Source organism: Cetorhinus maximus, chromosome 21 (assembly GCF_964194155.1).
Source record: "Cetorhinus maximus chromosome 21, sCetMax3.hap1.1, whole genome shotgun sequence".
Classification (NCBI taxonomy): Eukaryota; Metazoa; Chordata; class Chondrichthyes; order Lamniformes; family Cetorhinidae; genus Cetorhinus; species Cetorhinus maximus.
The window spans coordinates 45179690-45198518 of NC_135899.1; the positions used below are offsets into that span (position 1 = coordinate 45179690).

Genomic DNA, 18829 nt, shown 5'->3' on the forward strand with positions numbered 1-18829 from the left:
CTACCATTCCTCCAAATGTGACTAGAATGGACCTGGAAGAATTGTGAAGCCTCCAGATTATCTGAATTTATAAAGTCAGAGACTTGAGGATTGGGAGAAGGGGTGGCATGATTGTAATGTAAATATGTTGGGTAAAGACTTGTAGGGGGAGGTGTAATATAAGGGTATCTGGCAATAACAAGGGTTAATGTGGGACTGGGAAACAGCACCGCCCACAGCATGATACAAAGAGACACGTGACCTGAGACTAGAGTCAGTTGTGGACTGGACAGAGACCTGTGTAGAAACAAGTATGGAGTTAGCTCATAGTTTGGGCTATACCCTGTATATGTGTACATCAGAACCCCTCTGTGAGACCTACTGAACATACAATGAACAACAGGTAGGACATAAAATCATAGGTACATTGAGATAAAAGCTGCCATTAAGTTTTGTAGACTCAACAGATCTTCATAAGTGACTTAAGCTGTGCCTTGATTTTTGACACCATCTGAAGCCTTTGGCTAACTGTGAGCTGTGAAGCTCTGATCATAAGTGATACTGAATTTGACTTCTCTATTCTGTACAGTCTCAGGGTAACTCAGGATGTTATTGCCAAAAGAGTGGTAACATCATTATTTTACTAATTGTGGTTAATTTATAATTCGTACCTCAAAATCAAGATCGGAGTACCTCAATCTTTTCCTCTGTGAAAGTAACAAACAAATGAAATTAGTTAACACATAAGTTTTCGGAAAGTACTTACTGAATATAATAATTACATTCCCCCTCCCATTAAGTCTCCTCAGGTTTCCTTGCACAATGCGTCAATTCCTAAACAGCAGACAGGCAACCCATGACAGCCGGGATGTGGATAGGTGCAAATGCCTGAAACCTGTTCAGCACCTGCTCCTGAATGCACAAGTAAGGCCGAGAAGCTCACTGTGCAGCCAATTGTCTCACAACATGTTGGAGCAATAGTGTGCATCACCAGATTTTAAAAGTGTTGAATGTCAGTAATACATTTTGCCTTCCTTCTCCTTGCTTCATAAAGAATGGGTTTCCATCACAGTATTTGTTTGTAACAAAGTTCAGAGTCCCAACCTTCTGAGGAATATGCCTCACCTCACCACAATAAGGTCACCTGGTGATGTTCTGAGCTGTATAACTTACAGCCCAGCAGAAACTGTCTTGAGAGGGAGGATAAAAAAAGATAGAAGCTATGTCCCAGCTGTATGGAGTCTCGAATGAGACTTGGATGTGAGGGACTTGGGGTGGGTAGGTGGGGTGACGGGTGGGGGAAGGGAAATGAAATCAACCAAAAGAGCTAAAGTTTATTCAATGCAATATGCAAAGTGTAACAATATCACATTTTATAGGAGTAATGAAGCAATTATGACACAGGAAGATCTAATGACTATGTTGATCTTACCACATTCCTTCCTTCAAAGGAACATGCCCAGGTGCTCAATCCCTTCCTAACTTTCTCCATCCCACCCCAGTTTTTGGAGCTCTGCCTTTCCCACTTGTACTTTCAGGGACAAATAGGAAACAGAAAATTGAAGAGAAGAATGGGAAAGAGAGACAAAGAGAGAAGGAGGCAATAGTGAAGGGTGGAATAAATAAGAGAGATGGAGAAAGAAAGAGAAAAACAGGCCCAAATATTGACAATTTAGTTGTGTTGTGACCCAGCAGTTGTTAAAGCTGAGTTATTTAAAAATCCTAGAGGGAAATTTTAAACAACTGTCAAACCTATATTTTTAAGTGGTATATTTGAGATGCAACTCTAAATTCAGGAATCAGATCTCTAGTTTTCAAGAGGTTTTATATTAAACTAAATGAAACATTTTATTAATTTACACAGGTTAAATATATACATATTGCTACAAATTACTACTATCATAACTTTTAACAATTTCCCAAACTAACTTCCATTAAGGCAACAGCATCTATAGACTTAACCAGACACCAGGGAAAGCATTTTCACCTTATGAATTCAAAATGAGGTTCCTCTCACTTTGGTTCCTGTGGAGACAGTTGTAGGCTTACAGCAACTTTGATCTTACATTGCCTCTGCCCTGCACACACAAAACTGCTTTCCTTATACCTAGCACATCTCATTGAATGTAAATTCTCATTGTATCACCAGCCTCTTTGAACTCCACCTCTTTTAACAATAAAACCCTTTCATAGTGCCAATTTTATTAGTAATATAAACATATTGCTTGGTCTCTACTAGCTAGGTGCCAGATTTCACCCCACTTCTTGAATGCTCTATTCAAAAAAATGCAAATGTGCTCTACCTCTCTTATGTCTCAAAACTAGTATACATCAAAGCACCCAGACTAGCTGGCTTTAATCTAATTAAGACGTGCCCACAGACTAAACCTCTATTTTAAAAGAAAATACTTTCCAATAATATTATATATATTAATAGATTCATGACAGTTGCCACAAAAAAATCCGATTAGTTTTTCCTATGATTTCTATAATATTCTTATCATGACTAATCAATAATTGTTACAAAATTTTACCATGACAGAATTGCAACCCTACTATTTATACTTTAGTAATTGTAACAATTGGAGCTCTCAGTTTTCCAAGCAAACATTCACCACTCGACATTTGACTATGTCAAACAGATACCGTGTTGTATATCTGAATGGAGTTCCATGGGGAGAATTTTCTGCATGTTGGGTGGGTGTGGAGCCGATCACCACCCGCGATTGGCTCCATGCCGCCAATTTATGCGGGTGGGCAAACTGAAGTCCGCTGAGTGTGAATCGCGGCTCCCAAGGACAGCGGGAGGGGGCGGGCAGCGGCAGGACTCCATTGGACCCGGTGGCCTGTTTAAAAACTGTACAGACAGCCTTTCAAATGCTGGCAACGATGGCGACCAGAAGGGTTCCCGAGAGTGCTCTCGGAGAGCAAGCCAGGCAGGAGGGCAGGTCGGCGGGGCACTGTGCCCCTCAATTCTGTGAGTGCCTTGCTGCCCTTCTCAAGGAGGTGGCAGCATGCCATGAAATCATCGTGCCAAGGGACCGGAGAAGGAGGCCCCCCCACATGATGAAACGTGCATGGGAGGAGGTGGCAGAAAGGGTCAGTGCACATGATGTGGTGCGACGCACCTGGGTTCAGTGCCCTTCAAGCACTTCAACGACCTGTTGCAATCAGGAAGGGTGAGTACTGTGTTGGCATGGGTCACTTAGCATAGCAGTTAGGTTGGCCACTCTGCGCCCACCCACCTCCTCCTGAACTCTGAATATAGTTACTGCATTGAATCATTCACGGCATGTGGCCTTCACTGGATGGGCAGCATTTATTGCCCATTCCTAGTTCAGATTTGAACATTTTTTGATCTGTTGATTTGTGATGGGACATTGTTTCTTGGGGATCACTGGTTCCTCCCTTAAGTGGCCATTCTTCATTTGTCTGGCTATGTGTGCTGAAAGGTTTATTTGGCGGCTTTGGATATCACAAGCAAGCTTGGTGCTGTTAATAACATTCATCAATGCAAGTCAATTTTCCAACATAGATCAAGAAAAGCCAAGCAGTGGTCCAAACTGTTATGCACTGTATGTCTTGTTTAGCTTGCTGTACTTTGCAAGCTAGTGCATTATAGGATCGCAGAATCCATTTTGCTTTGTTAGTTCAGTTGCTGAAGTAAAATAAATGAAAACACAATGTTCAACCACCTCCGCGCCAATATGAATATTGATTAATCTTTAAAAAGTTATCGGCAGTACCAGTATTAAAACATAACAAATTGGTGACAAGGACGATGGACCTTTGCGGTAATGCCACTCGAAAAGCGAACCTAAAGTGAAGAACTACTAAAAGGAAATTACTAGCAAAAAAAAAAGCGCGCCTGCCGATACTCCCAAAGTGCAAGTTCACAAACAACAAGATCATGGAAAGTTGAAAGGAAAACAAATAGATTCACCCAGAAAATAGTTGCTGCAGTTCTAAATGAGTTAAAATATTTTTTTAAAGGTCCACGATCACATAAATCCCAAAACGCGCGGGAAACTCAGAGTGCAAAAAGCTGACAAGGTTCAAAATAGACAGGACCTGCAAAGTTCAAGAAGGAGAAAAAGGAGAAGAGTTCCTGCAGTGTTTTCTTTAAAAAAAGGTTACAGAAAAAGCGAAGCAGCCAAGTTTGCCAGCGAGCCCGCAAAGCTAACAGCTGCAGAGAAAGCCTGAAGTAAAAGAGTTACAGCTCTTAAAGCGGCAACACATTTAAGGGGGAAAATTGCTACACTTACCAGACCTAAGAGACTTTTTTGTCCCTGCAAATGGAATTGAAAATGCTAAGAAGGTGGCAACTTTCTTAGGTGTGATGGGAGATAAAACCTTCGGCTTATTAAGAAGCTTGGTGCAGCCTGACAAACATAGCACAAAATCATATGAGGAATTGTAAAAGCCCTGGAGACAAATTTTTCCCCTAAGCCACTTGTCATAGCAGAAAGATTTAGGTTTCACAAAAGAAACCAAGAAGAGGGGAAAGCAATTGTGCAGTATGTTACAGTACTTAAAAAAACTCACTGAACATTGTGAATTCAAGGAAGTACTGAACAATACCCTCCATGACAGGTTGGTCTGTGGCTTTCATAGTAAAGCAATCCAGAAACGCCTCCTTACAGAGGCTAACCTCACTTTGCAGAATGCCATAGAGATTGCAGTTTCCATGGAGCTGGCTGCAATAGAAGCACAGCAGCTGAATGCATCAACTTGAGTGCATAATGTGACAGTTGAGTGTGCACACAAGTTAGCAAGCAGCTGAGAATGTTACCGTTGTGGAAAGCCTGGTCACCATCCATCTGAATGTTGGTGCAGAGACCTTGAATGCCATCAGTGTGGCAAGAAGGGACACATTGAGCATGCCTGTAAAACAAAATAGTAGCAGTGAATCAGAAAGGCAAACCAGAGGAAAAGAAATTTGCAGTCTGGCAAAACAATAAGAAAAACCTGCATGTCCTACAGCAGGAACAGAAAGACCAGAGTGACACCAAGTCTGAAGTGGTGCTCCTCCACAGCTTGTCAGTGGCAGGTGGCTCACAAGGCTACTGAGTAACACTGCTGCTGGAGGGCCAACCAATACATATGGAACAGGATACAAGGGCAGCAGGTTCTCTGGCCCCAGATACTGTGTATAAGGAAAAGCTTAAATATCTTCTATTGGTGCCTGCAAAAATAATTCCGAAAATATGTACAGGGGAATCTACTTATGATGGTCAAAACAGAAGTTAAAGTGGAAGTTAAAATGGACAGACTGCTAAGTTTGTGGTGAAAGGCAACTACCCAGTTTTAGCTGGACGGTCATGGCTTGAGAGGATCTGGTTAAACTAGGCAGAAGTACACAGCATTGCAAAAGAAGAAACTGGTTTGACAGTTGTTATAAAAAAAAATGCTGTTGTTTTCTAAGGCGATTTGGGAAGCATGAAGGGAATTACCATCAAATTGAATATCAAAGCTGACTCTCAACCAAAATTTCTGAAGGCCAGAACCAAATGATGTTATGCCATATGGCCAAAAGTCAAAGCTGACCTGGAGCGTATGGTCACAATAGGAGTCTTGGTACCTGTCTCCCATAGCGAATGGGCAACACCCATCATTCCAGTGCTCAAGAAAGACAGCCCCACACGCATCTTTGGAGATTTCAAGGTTACTGTTAGCCCCCTGTTGTGTGCTGAACAATATCCACTTCCACATATTTCGGACCTTTTTGCTGGCCTGGCTGGTGGACAGAAATTCAGCAAAGTAGATCAATACGAGGCCTACTTACAAATGCACGTTGATGAGAAGTCACAAGAATATCTTACCATCACGACACACAAGGGATTGTACAGATATTGCCATTTGCCTTTTGGAATAATATTAGCTCAAGCCTTGTTTCAGAGCGGCATGCACCAGATCCTGAGTGGCTTGCCTGGAGCTCAGTGCTACCTTGATAACATCTTGGTAACGGGCAAGACTGATGAGGATCATCTCAAGAATTTGGATGCCACCCTAAAAGGCTAGAGGAGGACAGCCTACTGGTTTGCAAAGACAACTGCGAGTTTTTTCAACCCTCTGTGGAATATTTGGGATACGTCATTGATGCTGTTGGTCTTCACAAAGCACTCTTCAACTGCTACTGTGGATGCTCTAGCTCCTCAGAATATCAGCCAGCTTTGCTCGTTCTTAGGGCTGCTGAATTATTACAGGAGGTTTATTTCACACCTGGCAACCCTACTTAAACTGCTGCATGAGCTTCTGTGTCTGAACAAAGCCTGGAAATGGACAGAAGCCTGTGATGCTGCGTTTAAGAAGGCTAAAGCAGCACTGACAGATTCCGAGGTACTGACGCACTTTGACCCCTCCTTACCTCTACAACTTGCATCTGATGCATCGCCCACGGAATTGGAGCCCATGTTTCACACACAATGCCCTCAGGTGTGGAGATGCTCATACCATTTGCTTCACAGACTATACAAGGCAGAGAGCCAATACGCTCAAATCGAATGCAAAGCACTGGGAATCATTTTGGAATCCGGAAATTTCACCAGCACCTGTTTGAATGGAAATTCACGCTGTTGACTGATCATCAACCACTCACCTCAATATTCAGTCCACACACTGGGCATCCCTTCTTTAGCTGCAAGCAGGATGCAGAGTTGGGCATTGGTGTTGAGTGTTCACACATATAACATCAAATATCGAAAATCTACTTTGCATGACAATGAGGATGGTCTTTCGATGCTGCCCCTACCAGTCAGCCATGTGGACACTGCTCAGAAACACATCTTCTACTTTACACACGTGGAGAACACACCCATCACTTCAGTCCAAATCAAGGAGGACACTTGAGTGGACCTTTGTCCTTATGTTTCCAGGAGGATGGAGTCACATCAGGATGTTTGCTTTGGGGCATGCGAGTTATTATTCCACCAACATTGAGGAAACCAGAGTTGGACCAATTGCATTCTGGACACTGTGGAATAGTTCACATGAAAGAGATTGCAAGAAGCTACTTTTGGTGGCCTGGTCTGGACCAAGAAATGTTCATGATGGTTGTGGATGCTGATTCCAAATGGCCAGAAGTTTCAGTGATATCCTCTACTACTGCTGAGAGTACAATTCAGAGGCTAGGAGAAATGTTCAGACGTTATGGGTTACCAGAACAACTTGTGACCGACAATAGACCTCAGTTTGTCACACAGGAGTTTGAGAATTTTTTGAGAAGTAACAGAATTCATCACATCACCTCAGCAACATACCACCCATCCACCAATGGATTAGCAGAGAGATTTGTTCAAACCATGAAACATACTTTAAGCTCAGCACAAGGACATTCCTCCATTCAATAGCACCTGGACACATTTCTGCTGACATTCCAAAACACGCCAAATGCTATGACTAAAATATCTCCAGCATTCCTACTAATGGGACGGCAATGGCACGCTTGCTTTGATCTGCAGAAACCAACAAAAACACGACAAGTTGTGCAAGATCAACAACACGACCAAGTGAAGAGAAGAGCACAAAGATCAAAGCCAAGAATTTTCTGTTCTGGACAAGAAGTTCCAGCTCGTAATTATTCTACTGAAGCTAAATGGGTTCCAGCCACTGTGATTGCTCAGACAGGACCTGTTTCATATGCAGTCCAAACTGCAAATGATCTCATCTGATGGAGACATGGGGCAGAATATTGGGTTTGGCGAGCGGGGGGGGCGGGGCCCACTCACCGACGTATAAAATAACGCGGGATGATGTTGGGCGGAACTCCTGACGTCACCCCACGTAATTTCAATTTTCAGGTTGACGGGGGCGCAGCCAAATCAGCAGTGCGCCCGCCGACCTGTTAACGGCCAATTGAGGCCATTAAAAATCTAATTGAAGTAGTTAAAGGCCCTGCCCGTCTAACCTTAAGGTTGGCGGGCAGGCCGGGAGCCCTGGCGGAATTCAGAAAAAGCATGAAACCTCTTCCATGGCGGGATGAGGTTTCATGTAGGTTTTAAAAAATTTGATAAAAGTTTAATTAAAAGTGATGGACATGTCCCAACTCATGTGACAGTGTCACATGAGGGGACATGTTAAGGAAATTTTATTTTTCTATATTTCACATTTTTGAATTTGGCACTGATCTCCCTGAGGCAGCACTTAGCCTCAGGGAAATGAGTGCGCATGTGCAAAAGAGTGTACTCTCGGTTTAGGGAATCCCCCCCTCCCCCACCCCCACCCCCGCCTGCACATAGCACTTCCTGGCGGACGTCATGGTGGGAGGGCCTTAATTGGCCCGCCCACGTAAATTGGCAGCATGCCCCTGATCGGGGGCGCTGATCGGAGGCGCGCCCACATGCTCCTGAACTTCCGCCCCGGCGGAGGGAAAATTTTTCCCATGTTCACTAACTATTGCCAAGTAAAGCACTGTCTAAGGATACACCTCTTATGGAAGAGCCATCTCCAAGTCAAGGAATGCCGACTCAAGTCTCCCCTCCTCGGACTAAGTCGACTGAAGTTGAAGTCGTTGCACCTTCATCGGCATTTGACACAACTTCAGATTCTGCTACATTTTCCCAAAAAGAAAGCCTAAAATTCTAAGCCAGAAAAATGGTGTCAAGGAAGATGGAGAAAGTATCCTCTCTAGAGCTACAGAGCATAATCAGCTGAGGTAGAGTCTCTTGGTCACCTTGAATCACCAACAGTTGCTGAACTGGGACAACTATTTTAGGCAAAATTGAAAACAATCTCAGTGGCAATGGAGAAAGCCACTTCGCCTGAAGATGAAGGCAGGATATCTCAGTCTACCTACATCATGAAGAGATAAGCTTATTCTTACAAATAGGATTGCCTTTCTGGTTCAAGCAAGACACACCATAAAAAATTGAAAATGCTTTGTGCTTTAAATAGTTTAAGAGCAAGACAAAAATAACGGAATCCCAGTAAAATGTTGGGGCTGAAGATCAAGAACTAAAGGTCACTGCACTCAAATTAACTCAATAGATTCATGTAATTCTGCATTAGATCTCCTGATACAGAAAGCACAAATGAGAAACACTGCACCAGAATAAAGTGTTTCAGATCAAAAACAAAAACAACTTGCACTTATATAATTCATGTTATCTGAGGTGCTTCATGGGAGTGCAATCTTCCAAAAATTTGTCACCAAGCCACACAAAAAGAAGTTAGGGCAGGTGACAAAAAGCACAATCAAAGACGTAGGCTTTAAGGAGCAGTTTGAAGGAGGAGACAGAGATAAAGATACAGAGAGGTTTTGGGAGTTTAATGCCTTGGGAACTGAAGACATGATCACAAATGGTGAGACAGTTGGGATGCCAAGAGGCCAAATTGGAGGTGGATAGAGATCTAAGAGGTTTGTAGGGCTGGAGGAGTTACAGAGATAAGTGAGAGCTGAGGCAATGGAGTGATTTGAAAATAAGGATGCTTCCCTTCATGAGAGGATTGAGGACAAGAGGGCACAGATTTAAAGTAATTTGTTAAAGAAGCAAAAGTGATATGAGGAAAAACTTTTCACAAAACGCCTGGTTAGGGTCTGGGATGCACTGCCTGAGAGTGTGGTGGAGGCAGGTTCAAGTGAAGCATTAAAAAGGGAATTAGACTGTTATTTGAAAAGGAAGAATGTGCAGGGTTACAGGGAGGAGGCGGGGGAATGAAACTAGGTCAGTTGCTCATGTTGCCTCCTTCTGCACTGAAACAATTTTACAATTCTGTGATATTAAAGCTGGGACATTGCCAGGCCAGGAGCCAAAGTAAAGCAGAAAACTCCAGGCTGAAGTGAAGAAAAAACTGCAAACACACTGAAATATAGAAGGGGTTCGTCACAATCCAAACATGCAAAGTTAAAGCAGTAAGCAGTAACTAAATGAAAACCCATTTGGTTTGGGGGGGGGGAAGATAGCGGGGAGGGTGGTGTTGGTTGCGGGGGTAGGGTGTGGAGTGGGGGGAAGTAGGACTTCTCTGGTAGGGAAACTTTAGGGAGCTGTTGTTAATAACAGGAAGAAAGGGACCGAAAGCAAATTATACAACGAGGCTCTTTATAGAGGGTGTGAAAGAGGTTATCTGGATTCTGAGCAATGCCACTTCTTAATGGGTTTGTCACCCATTGGTTGACCCTCATGAATGACAGGTAATAGGCTGAATGGATGAAGAAATGTCATTAAGTGCTAGTTGAGCTTGGCCATAAGACTCCTGCAAGAGCTAACTGGGGATCTGAAAGTGTTGGCAAATACCACTGCTTTACTCTAATTTAATATGAAAGTCACAGAAACATTGGGTAGAATCTTACCTATGGCGGGCGGGCTGGGCGGGAGCGGGTGGGGGCAGACGCGGAGCTGCACACCGGCATTTTAAGTGGCGGGCCAATTAAGGCCCGCCCAGTGTAACATGCAACCGGTAGCACTCAGCACTACCTGTGCGGGCGGGGGAAGGAGGGAGAGTCGGGGCTGCCTCAGGGAGATTAAGTGCGTGATAAAATATTTTAAAAATAAAGTTAAAAATTATTTAAACATGTCCTCTCATGAGACAGTGTCACATGAGTTGGGACATGTTTGTGAAGTTGACAAAATTTATTTATTAACTTTATAAAACCTTCAGGAAACCTCATCCCGCCCGTGGATGAGGTTTCCTGGAAAACGCTTAAGGTTGGATGGGCAGCAGCATTGTTAATAGGGTAAATTGTTTTCTTAGTGGCCTTAACCGGCTGTTGACAGTTCGGCGAGCGCGTGCCGAAAGCAATATTGAAATGACGTGCGATGATGTCGGGACACACGCCCAACATCATCTTGCGTCATTTTGCGCGTCGGCGTGTCGGGCCTGACCCGACACACCAACGGCAATATTCTGCCCATTATGTTCTGTGGGTCCTCATACACCAGGTAGGGGTTAGGTAAGTACGAATGGGATAGCAGTCTCACTGCCAATGAGAGATGGATCGTCACCCCAATTTCGCTGCCTTCTTCCTCTAAATTATCCCTGATACATTTAGAAAACGTGACCTGATCAGTATCACTGCTTCAACTTACTTCTAAGGAACCCGTGGACCCCGCTGAACTTGGTTTGTTGCGTGGCATGGTTCTGCTCCTGTCAGCAAGTTCCGACGCCAGAATGTGCCGCACTGAAGGGTACTGTTTGAGGGGTACACTCCGTGGGTGATTAAGAGTGCCATATGGTTGATTTAAGTTAATGTTGATCTGATCGACTGAGGCAAAGTTAGGATAAATCTCTGACTCGACTGGTTGGTTCCCGATGATATTATGCCTGTTGTCATCCATATTGATGTTTAACTTGCTGTCCTCTTTGATGAAAGGCTTTAAGCTGACTGTACGTCTTGGGAGCACCATGTAGTCACCTTCCAGTGGCTGCTCCTGTGCCCGCCTCCACTTCACATCCACTGGTTTCAAGGTGTTCTCTGTGCACAGATACAGTGTTCCCCTCAACTCACTGTTGGTTTCTTTTTTGGCTGGCTGCTCATTCAGTTCATTTATACCAGACATCATGTTGCGCAACTGATGCATAGGAGGCAACTGAACCAAGACATTTCCTGGTGGAATGTTTCCTGGAAGGGTTGTGAAGTTCATCCCTTCACTGTTTATATTCAGCTTTTCATCTTCTTCATCATCCAGAGAAATGCGAGACAGCGTTCCGGTAATAGTCGCAGGATTACAAGTGTTGACTTCCTTGAAAAGTACTAGAGATGCAGAAATAATAAAAGAAATGTCAGCTGCCAAAAAATGCTTTACATTTTTTTTCAGTTTGTTATATTTTTAAGTTCATTCATCTAAGTTGCTTGGAACGGTATTTACCTGACTGAATTGGTGCATTTATTCAGCTTAGGGGTCAGCCATGCTTTAGCGGTAACACTCTCACCTGTGAGTCAGGATGTTGGAGTTTCAAGTCCTTCTCCAGGGACTTGAGCGCATAATCCAGACTGACACTTCAGTGTCATACTGAGGGAGAACTGCAATGTTGCAGGTACCATGTTTCAAATGAAACAATAAATCATGGTCCCCTCTACCCACTCACATGTACAAAAAGAGAAGTGGAGATACTCCTGCAGCCTTGGCCAATATCTATCCCTCAGCCAACATCTCTAAACCAGATCCTCTGGTCATTATCCCCTTGCTGTTTGTGGTGCCTTGCTGCTGCATTTCCTACATTAGGGGCCATTTACAGCGAGAGTGCAAGAGAAACAGCGTGATCATTTACAGCGAGATAGTGTGAGAGACACAGCAGGGTCATTTACAGCAAGAGAGTGTGAGAGAAACAGCAGGGCCATTTACAGCAAGACAGTGTGAGAGAAACAGCAGGGTCATTTACAGCAAGAGAGTGTGAGAGAAACAGCATGGCCATTTACAGCAAGACAATGTGTGAGAAACAGCGCAGTCATTTACAGCAAGAGTGCAAAAGAAACAGCATGGTCATTCACACTCTTTTGCCGTAAATGGCCCCATTGTTTCTCTCATGCTCTTTCACCGTAAACGGCCCCATTGTTTCTCTCATGCTCTTTCACTGTAAATGGCCCTGCTGTTTCTCTCACACTCTCTCGCTGTAAGAGAAACAGTGTGGTCATTTACAGGGTGAGAGTGTGAGAGAAACAGTATGGTCACTTACAGAGTGAGAGTGTGAGAGAAATGCAGGGCCACTTACAGGGTGTGGGTATGAGAGAAACAGTGTGGTCATTTACAGTGAGGGAGTGTGAGAGAAACAGCACGGCCATTTACAGCGAGAGAGTGTGAGAGAAACAGTGGGGTCATTTACAGTGAAAGAGTTTTAGAGAAACAGCAGGCCATTTTCAGGGTGAAAGTGTGAGAGAAACAGCGTGGTCATTTACAGCGAGAGAGTGTGAGAGAAACTGTGTGGTCATTTGCAGCGACAGAGTGTGAGAGAAACAGCATGGTCATTTACAGTGAGAGAGTGTGAGAGAAACAGCGTGGTCAGTTACAGGGAGTGAGTGCGGAGCAGGGCCTTTAACAGTGAGAGAGTGAGAGAAGTGTGTGAGACCACTAAACAGCACAAGAGGGAAAAAGCGTGGAGAGCAGCTGACTGGTGAGTAGGATTGGTGAGTATTTCTAGTCTTTAAAGTAATGTATTTAGTTTGTGTTTATATCACTAGTATTTTTTTCTCTTCCTCTTAAAGATAGCTTGTTAAGTATAAGATCGATACTGATGTGTATATAAGATAATTATAATAAAGTGTAAAAAGTGGGGATACTAGAGTAATTAATTAATAAATTGAATAAAAAATGATAGTGATGGCAGGACGGGCGATGTGTTGCTGCTGCAGCATGTGGGAACTGCTGGACATCAAGGTGATCCAGAGCTGTACCAAGTGTTTGCAGCTCGAGGAACGTTGAGTTAAGGAGCTGGAGTCTGAGCTGCAGACATTGCGCCACATCAGGGAAGGAGAAAGTTACCTGGACACTTTCTCCAGGAGGTAGTCACACTCCTCAGATTAGGTCATTCAAATTTGGTATGTGATCAGGGACAGGAGGGTATGACTGAAGGTGAAACAGGTTTGGGGACCCAGGGGGTAGCATTTGGGGAGCCTCGGCACCTGCAACTGTCCAACAGTTACAAGTTCTTGCAGGCTGTGTGGATGAGAATGAGGACTGCAGGGAGGGTGAGCGAACTGACCACGGCACCGTGGTACAGGGAGCCATTCAGGTTGGGGGAGGAAATAGGAAAGTATCTGTGGTAGGGGACAGCATAGTTAGGGTTATAGATACTCTTCTTTGCAGCCATGAGCGTGAGTCCTGAAGGCTGTGTTGTCTACCTGGTGCCAGGGTTAAGGATATCTCATCAGGGCTGGAGAGGAGCTTGGAGTGGGATGGGAGGGGTCCAGTTTTCATCGTCCATGTTAGTACCAATGATGTTGATAGGACTAGAAAGGAGGTTTTGCTGAAAGAATTTGAAGAGTTAGGAGCTAAAATAAAAAGCAGAACCTCCAAGGTAATAATCTCGGGATTGCCTCCTGAGCCACGGGCAAACTGGCATAGGGTAAATAAATCAAGGAGTTAAATGCGTGGCTCGGGGATTGGTGTGAGAGGAATGGGTTTCAGTTCATGGGGCACTGGCACCAGTACTGGGATAGAAGGGAGCTGTTCCGGGGCTTCACTTGAACCGTGCTGGGGCCAGTGTCCTGGCGAATCGAATAACTAGGCTGTAGAGAGGGCTTTAAACTAAACGGAGAGGGGGAGGGTTCTAGAAAGGGGATACATAGGCTTACAAAGCAAAAGGACATGGCAGCCTTGCAGGGCAACCATTTAGGTAATGATACCCAGAGTGTCACAGGAAGGGGCAGAGCATACAAACATAAAAAAAAGCAGCAAAAAGGGGAAAAAATGGTATAAAGTCAAATTTACTTGGGCCTGCATTTTTCCGTCGGTGGGTTGGGGGCGGGGCCCGCTTGCCGACGCGAAAAAGAAGCGGGATGACATCGGGGGGAACTCCTGACATCAGCCCGTCCCATTTAAATATTCAGGAAGGTGGGCGGACAGCGAAATCAGCTGTCCGCCCGCCGACCTGTCAATGGCCAATTCAGGCCATTGACAGGGTAGTTGAACCAATTAAAGGCCTTGCCCGTCCAACATTAAGGTTGGCGGGCAGGCCAGGAGCTCCAGCGGGCTTCTGAAAAAAACATAGAACCTCATCCACTGGCGGGATGAGGTTTCATGTCTGTTTTTAAAAAGTTTAATAAAGTTTCTGTGCTTTTTATTAACATGTCCCATCTCGTGTGACATTGTCACATGAGGGGGACATGTTTATAATTTTTTAATTTTTCAAGTTAATAAACCTTTCACCAATCTCCCTGAGACGGCACTTAGTCTCAGGGAGATGTGCGCTCTTTCGTGCGCATGTGTGAAAGAACGCACTTTGACAGTTGGGGAATCCCTCCCTCCCTTCACAGGGGGTGCCCAGTTAAAACAGAGATGAGGAGGAATTTCTTCTCTCAGAGGGTGGTGAATCTGTGTAATTCTTTACCGCAGAGGGCTGTAGAGGCTGGGTTGTTAAGTATATTCAAGGCTGAGATAGTCAGATTTTTAATCAGTAAGGGAATCAAGGGTTATGGGGAAAAGGCAGGGAAGTGGAGTTGAGGATTATCAGATCAGCCACGATCTCATTGAATGGCGGAGCAGACTTGATGGGCCAAATGGCCTACTTCTGCTCCTACGTCTTATGGCCTTATGGGTTTTCACTGAGTCAGGATGACTCGGGAGCCCTTTAAAATGGCAGGTGGGTCTTGATTCCAGGATTCCCAACCCCATTCCTGGGCTGCATGATTTTCAGAATGCCTTTTAAGGTTGCAGGCTGGTTCCTGTCAAAGACCTGCATCTAGCACTCCCAACCTGGCTGGCTCCATTGCAGAGATAGGCATCTCCTACTCCTCTGCAATTTTGATGGAGTTGGACCAAGTTTTTAAAGAGTCCTGGTTCATGGGCCCTCAAAGAAGTCGTGAACCCTAGTCTGCATGAGGGCACCTTTTAAAAGGTAAGTTAAAGGGATCCCCCTCATGCCCCCTATGCCAAACTCTGCCCTTCAATGCACCCCCTATGTCGCCTCATGCATCCCATGTCAAGCTCTGCCCTTCCACCTATCTCCTTTGTCCCCTCATGCTCTCTGTGCCAAGCTCTGCGCTTCCACCCACGGCCTATGTCCCCTCATGCCTCCATGCTAACATATGGCACTTTCATGACCAGTGATCCACTGTATACTTCGAGAACCGATGAACCCTATAGTATATAGTGGCATGTATAAAAAAAAGCTTTGAAAAAAAAGTCAGGACTACAAAGACAATAAAAGTGTCAATCATCCAGACCCTTTGAAACTTACAAACCACAAACCCTTGAAACCACTTAACTTGTGTAAACATACATTATGAAATTGACTGTAGAGACCAGAAAGCCTGAGTTGTTAATCAAACAGTGTTTCCTCTGGGGAGCAGGTGCTATTCAATAGATAACTGGACTCTCAGCCAAGCCTCCTTATATATGCTTGGTTGAGAGCCCAGACATCTATTAGATTAATGTCAAAGGGAGCTGTCAAGCTGTCAAGGCATTTAAAAGGCCTGTGCTTTAAATCTTGGAAAAAAAATGTCCGGGCTGTTAAAAAATGATTGCTTACTATTTATTCTGTCTGCTGACATATATCTGAGGGTTTCCTTTATTGGATTAGTACTGCATGATTGATTCCACAACCATCCATTATTAGAGTAGGATGCCTGCCATTTCACAGTTTAATTGACAGCGACAAGTGGTTATAGGCTCTTTGGTGTGGGACTATGAATTCCAATGTTTGTTGTTATAAGGGATTTAGCACTTGAATGAAACGTTTGTTATTATAAGGCTTTTTTTAGCTGAAGGAATGTAAATGTAGTAAATGTTTTTTTATGAATGAGAATATTTGCTTCAATATAATGAAGACTGCATAAATATGTAGAACTTTGTTTTATCAGACTTTATTTTATCTCATCTCTGCATGGATCCTGGGGTCTGCCCAAGTTGGTTGCGAGGTGAGTTGGCATGCTAGTTGTAAGTGAAAAGGGTGGTGGGCATGAGCATGGATTGGCATGAGTTGGTACAAAGTTAGCTTGGGGCTATAAAGGGCCATGGGGTGGGTGGAGAGGCATAGATTGCATGGGGCATAAGCGGCTATCGGGGTTATTTCAGGGCCATACCTTGGCCTGGAGTGCATGAGGGGCCATAAGGGTGGATGGGGGCATTGCTTGGCATAAGCAGCATGAGGGGTGGGTAGGGTGCATAGCTAGGCATGGGCTGGGTGGCGGGTGGGGGATATAGCTCGGCATGGGGGTGGACAGGGGCATGAGATGGCATGGGGAGTTTATCGAGGGTGAGGGCTGGAGTGATGTTTCATGTTTTTTTTCCTCAATGTTTGGACACAGTGCCGGTTTGCTGAGGCAGGTCTTCGGCTCAGCCCGCCTCTGCAGCCTCCTCAGTTCTTCCGGGATTACCCGCCTCAATTTCTAAACCAACCTGCCACCTTCCCCTCAGACCAAATTCTCCCGTCCCTGTGTACCTGACACAGTAGCAAAATCTGGGCCATAATGTTTAATTAGATCTCAATAGGCTGATAGTCTCCTCTGCATTGTGCTATTCTATGATTCTATGACAGCAGGCAGTTGTTAATTGCTATAGATGGACTCTGGAGTTGCAGATTGCAGACATTAGGATAAATCACATAGAGTAATTGTGATTTGATGTGTATTTTCAGAAAAAAAAAATTGAAAAGTGGTAAAAAGCTATGAAGTGCAATGTTGGTCTGGAGGCATAGAGAGTCATTTATTCATTTCTGTCATTGTAGGTATTTATTTAGCTATAAAGTTGAAGCAGCAGGAATGAAATTTGAAATATTTATTTATTGGGAAAAGTTAATTTTTCCTCCTGAAAATATATAGCTTAAATGTGAGGAGCAGATAGCACATGTGATGGGAGTTTGGAGAGCAGCTTATGTATTTTCAGCAGGAACTGAGGGGGCCGTTTAATTACTTTTTCCCAGCCAGACAGCCAGAGGAACAACACAAAGAATAAATAGAACACATTGCTGGCAAAAGTAGAAGTCAGAAATACTTAAAAGTTAGCTGTAAAATGCCTCAATCTCTGCAGCTGTGTGCAGCAAAGTTGTAAAGCAGCTATTTACTGCAAACAGCTTCTGCCAATGAAGAGAGCAGAAGTGAAACTGCGCCACTGATGGATAAATTATCTATTGCAGTCTTATTGTACCCATTGAAAGTAATGTTTTGTGTTGCAGAGAAAGACTGGCATTTCTAAACCATCTTTCACAACCATAGGATGTTCGAAAGTCTTTGCATCCAATTACCTGCTTTTTGAAGTATAGTCACTGTAGGAAGCTCAGCAGTCATTTGCACACAAACTCCCAGAAATAGCAATATAATAAATGACCAGAAAATCTGTTTTTACTGATGTTGGTTGAGGGATAAAAATTGACTAGGGTATTGCAGAGAATTTCCCTGTTCTTTTTTTTTCAAAATAATGCCACAAGATTGTTTACATCCACTTGAGAGAGCAGGCAATTCCTCGGTTTTCCATCTCATCAAAAGATGAAAAAATCTGCTACCAAATTTGAAAGTTATATGAAAGCTTCTTGCTTCAAACTGAATTTTAAATTATGACCAGGTTTTGGGATTGTTTTTACCTATTTGGCTCATAGTGTACTTTTAATTAGTTTAGATTATAGAGAGGGAGTATGGTGATGTCACAGAAATCTTGCTGATTGTCAGGATTGTTACAGACTCAAGATTCAAATTGAGTGGATAAGTTGCACAATGTTGCACAGTACTGATCGTAGTGTGTTGAAGAAGTTATGCTAAATAGTTTATCAGGGACATTGATTTATCAGTATTTGGGACAGATAAGGGGTCCAGGAATAGTGATTTCTCTTTGTTTAAATCCTTATGGGTCATTAGGAAATTCAGTTACTGAGAATAAACTGACAAGCAGTTTAAAAAAAAAGAGTTTTGAGTGATTCATTTAGTTCTCTTATTTTCTTTCATTGGTAGGTCCCCCTGAGAGGTTAGTCGTAATTGTTTTTTTTCATACATGTGCCTGTAATTGTTTCTCCGTGGTAGTTTTCAAGTTGCTTACTTCATTTTTATTTCATACATTCCCAACCTCTTTAGCCTTCATTGCTGTGATTCAATCAAAAAATATATTAGAAGAATTGATAGCTTAAAAATGTGATGGCAAAATCGACCAGAGATATAGCATTTATAAGAAGTGTTGAAGAAGACGAGTATATGGTTCTGTTGCATTGCTGTTGGAGATTTTAGTTTCAAGATTCTGGAATGGTCTCTGCAGACTGGAAGGTAGCAACT

The 18829-nt window shown here is 43.6% G+C and overlaps 1 protein-coding gene across 1 annotated transcript in view; it reads right to left on the reverse strand.

Moving 5' to 3' along the window:
• Positions 1-18829, reverse strand: part of adgrb2 (adhesion G protein-coupled receptor B2) — a 1091625-nt gene that overhangs the window by 68386 nt on the left and 1004410 nt on the right. Inside the window, exons 29-30 of the mRNA XM_078566906.1 lie at positions 11004-11668; positions 651-686 (exon numbers count right to left, since the gene is read on the reverse strand). Coding sequence (XP_078423032.1) covers positions 651-686; positions 11004-11668 — 701 coding nt within the window. The remainder of the gene's footprint in view (positions 1-650; positions 687-11003; positions 11669-18829) is intronic.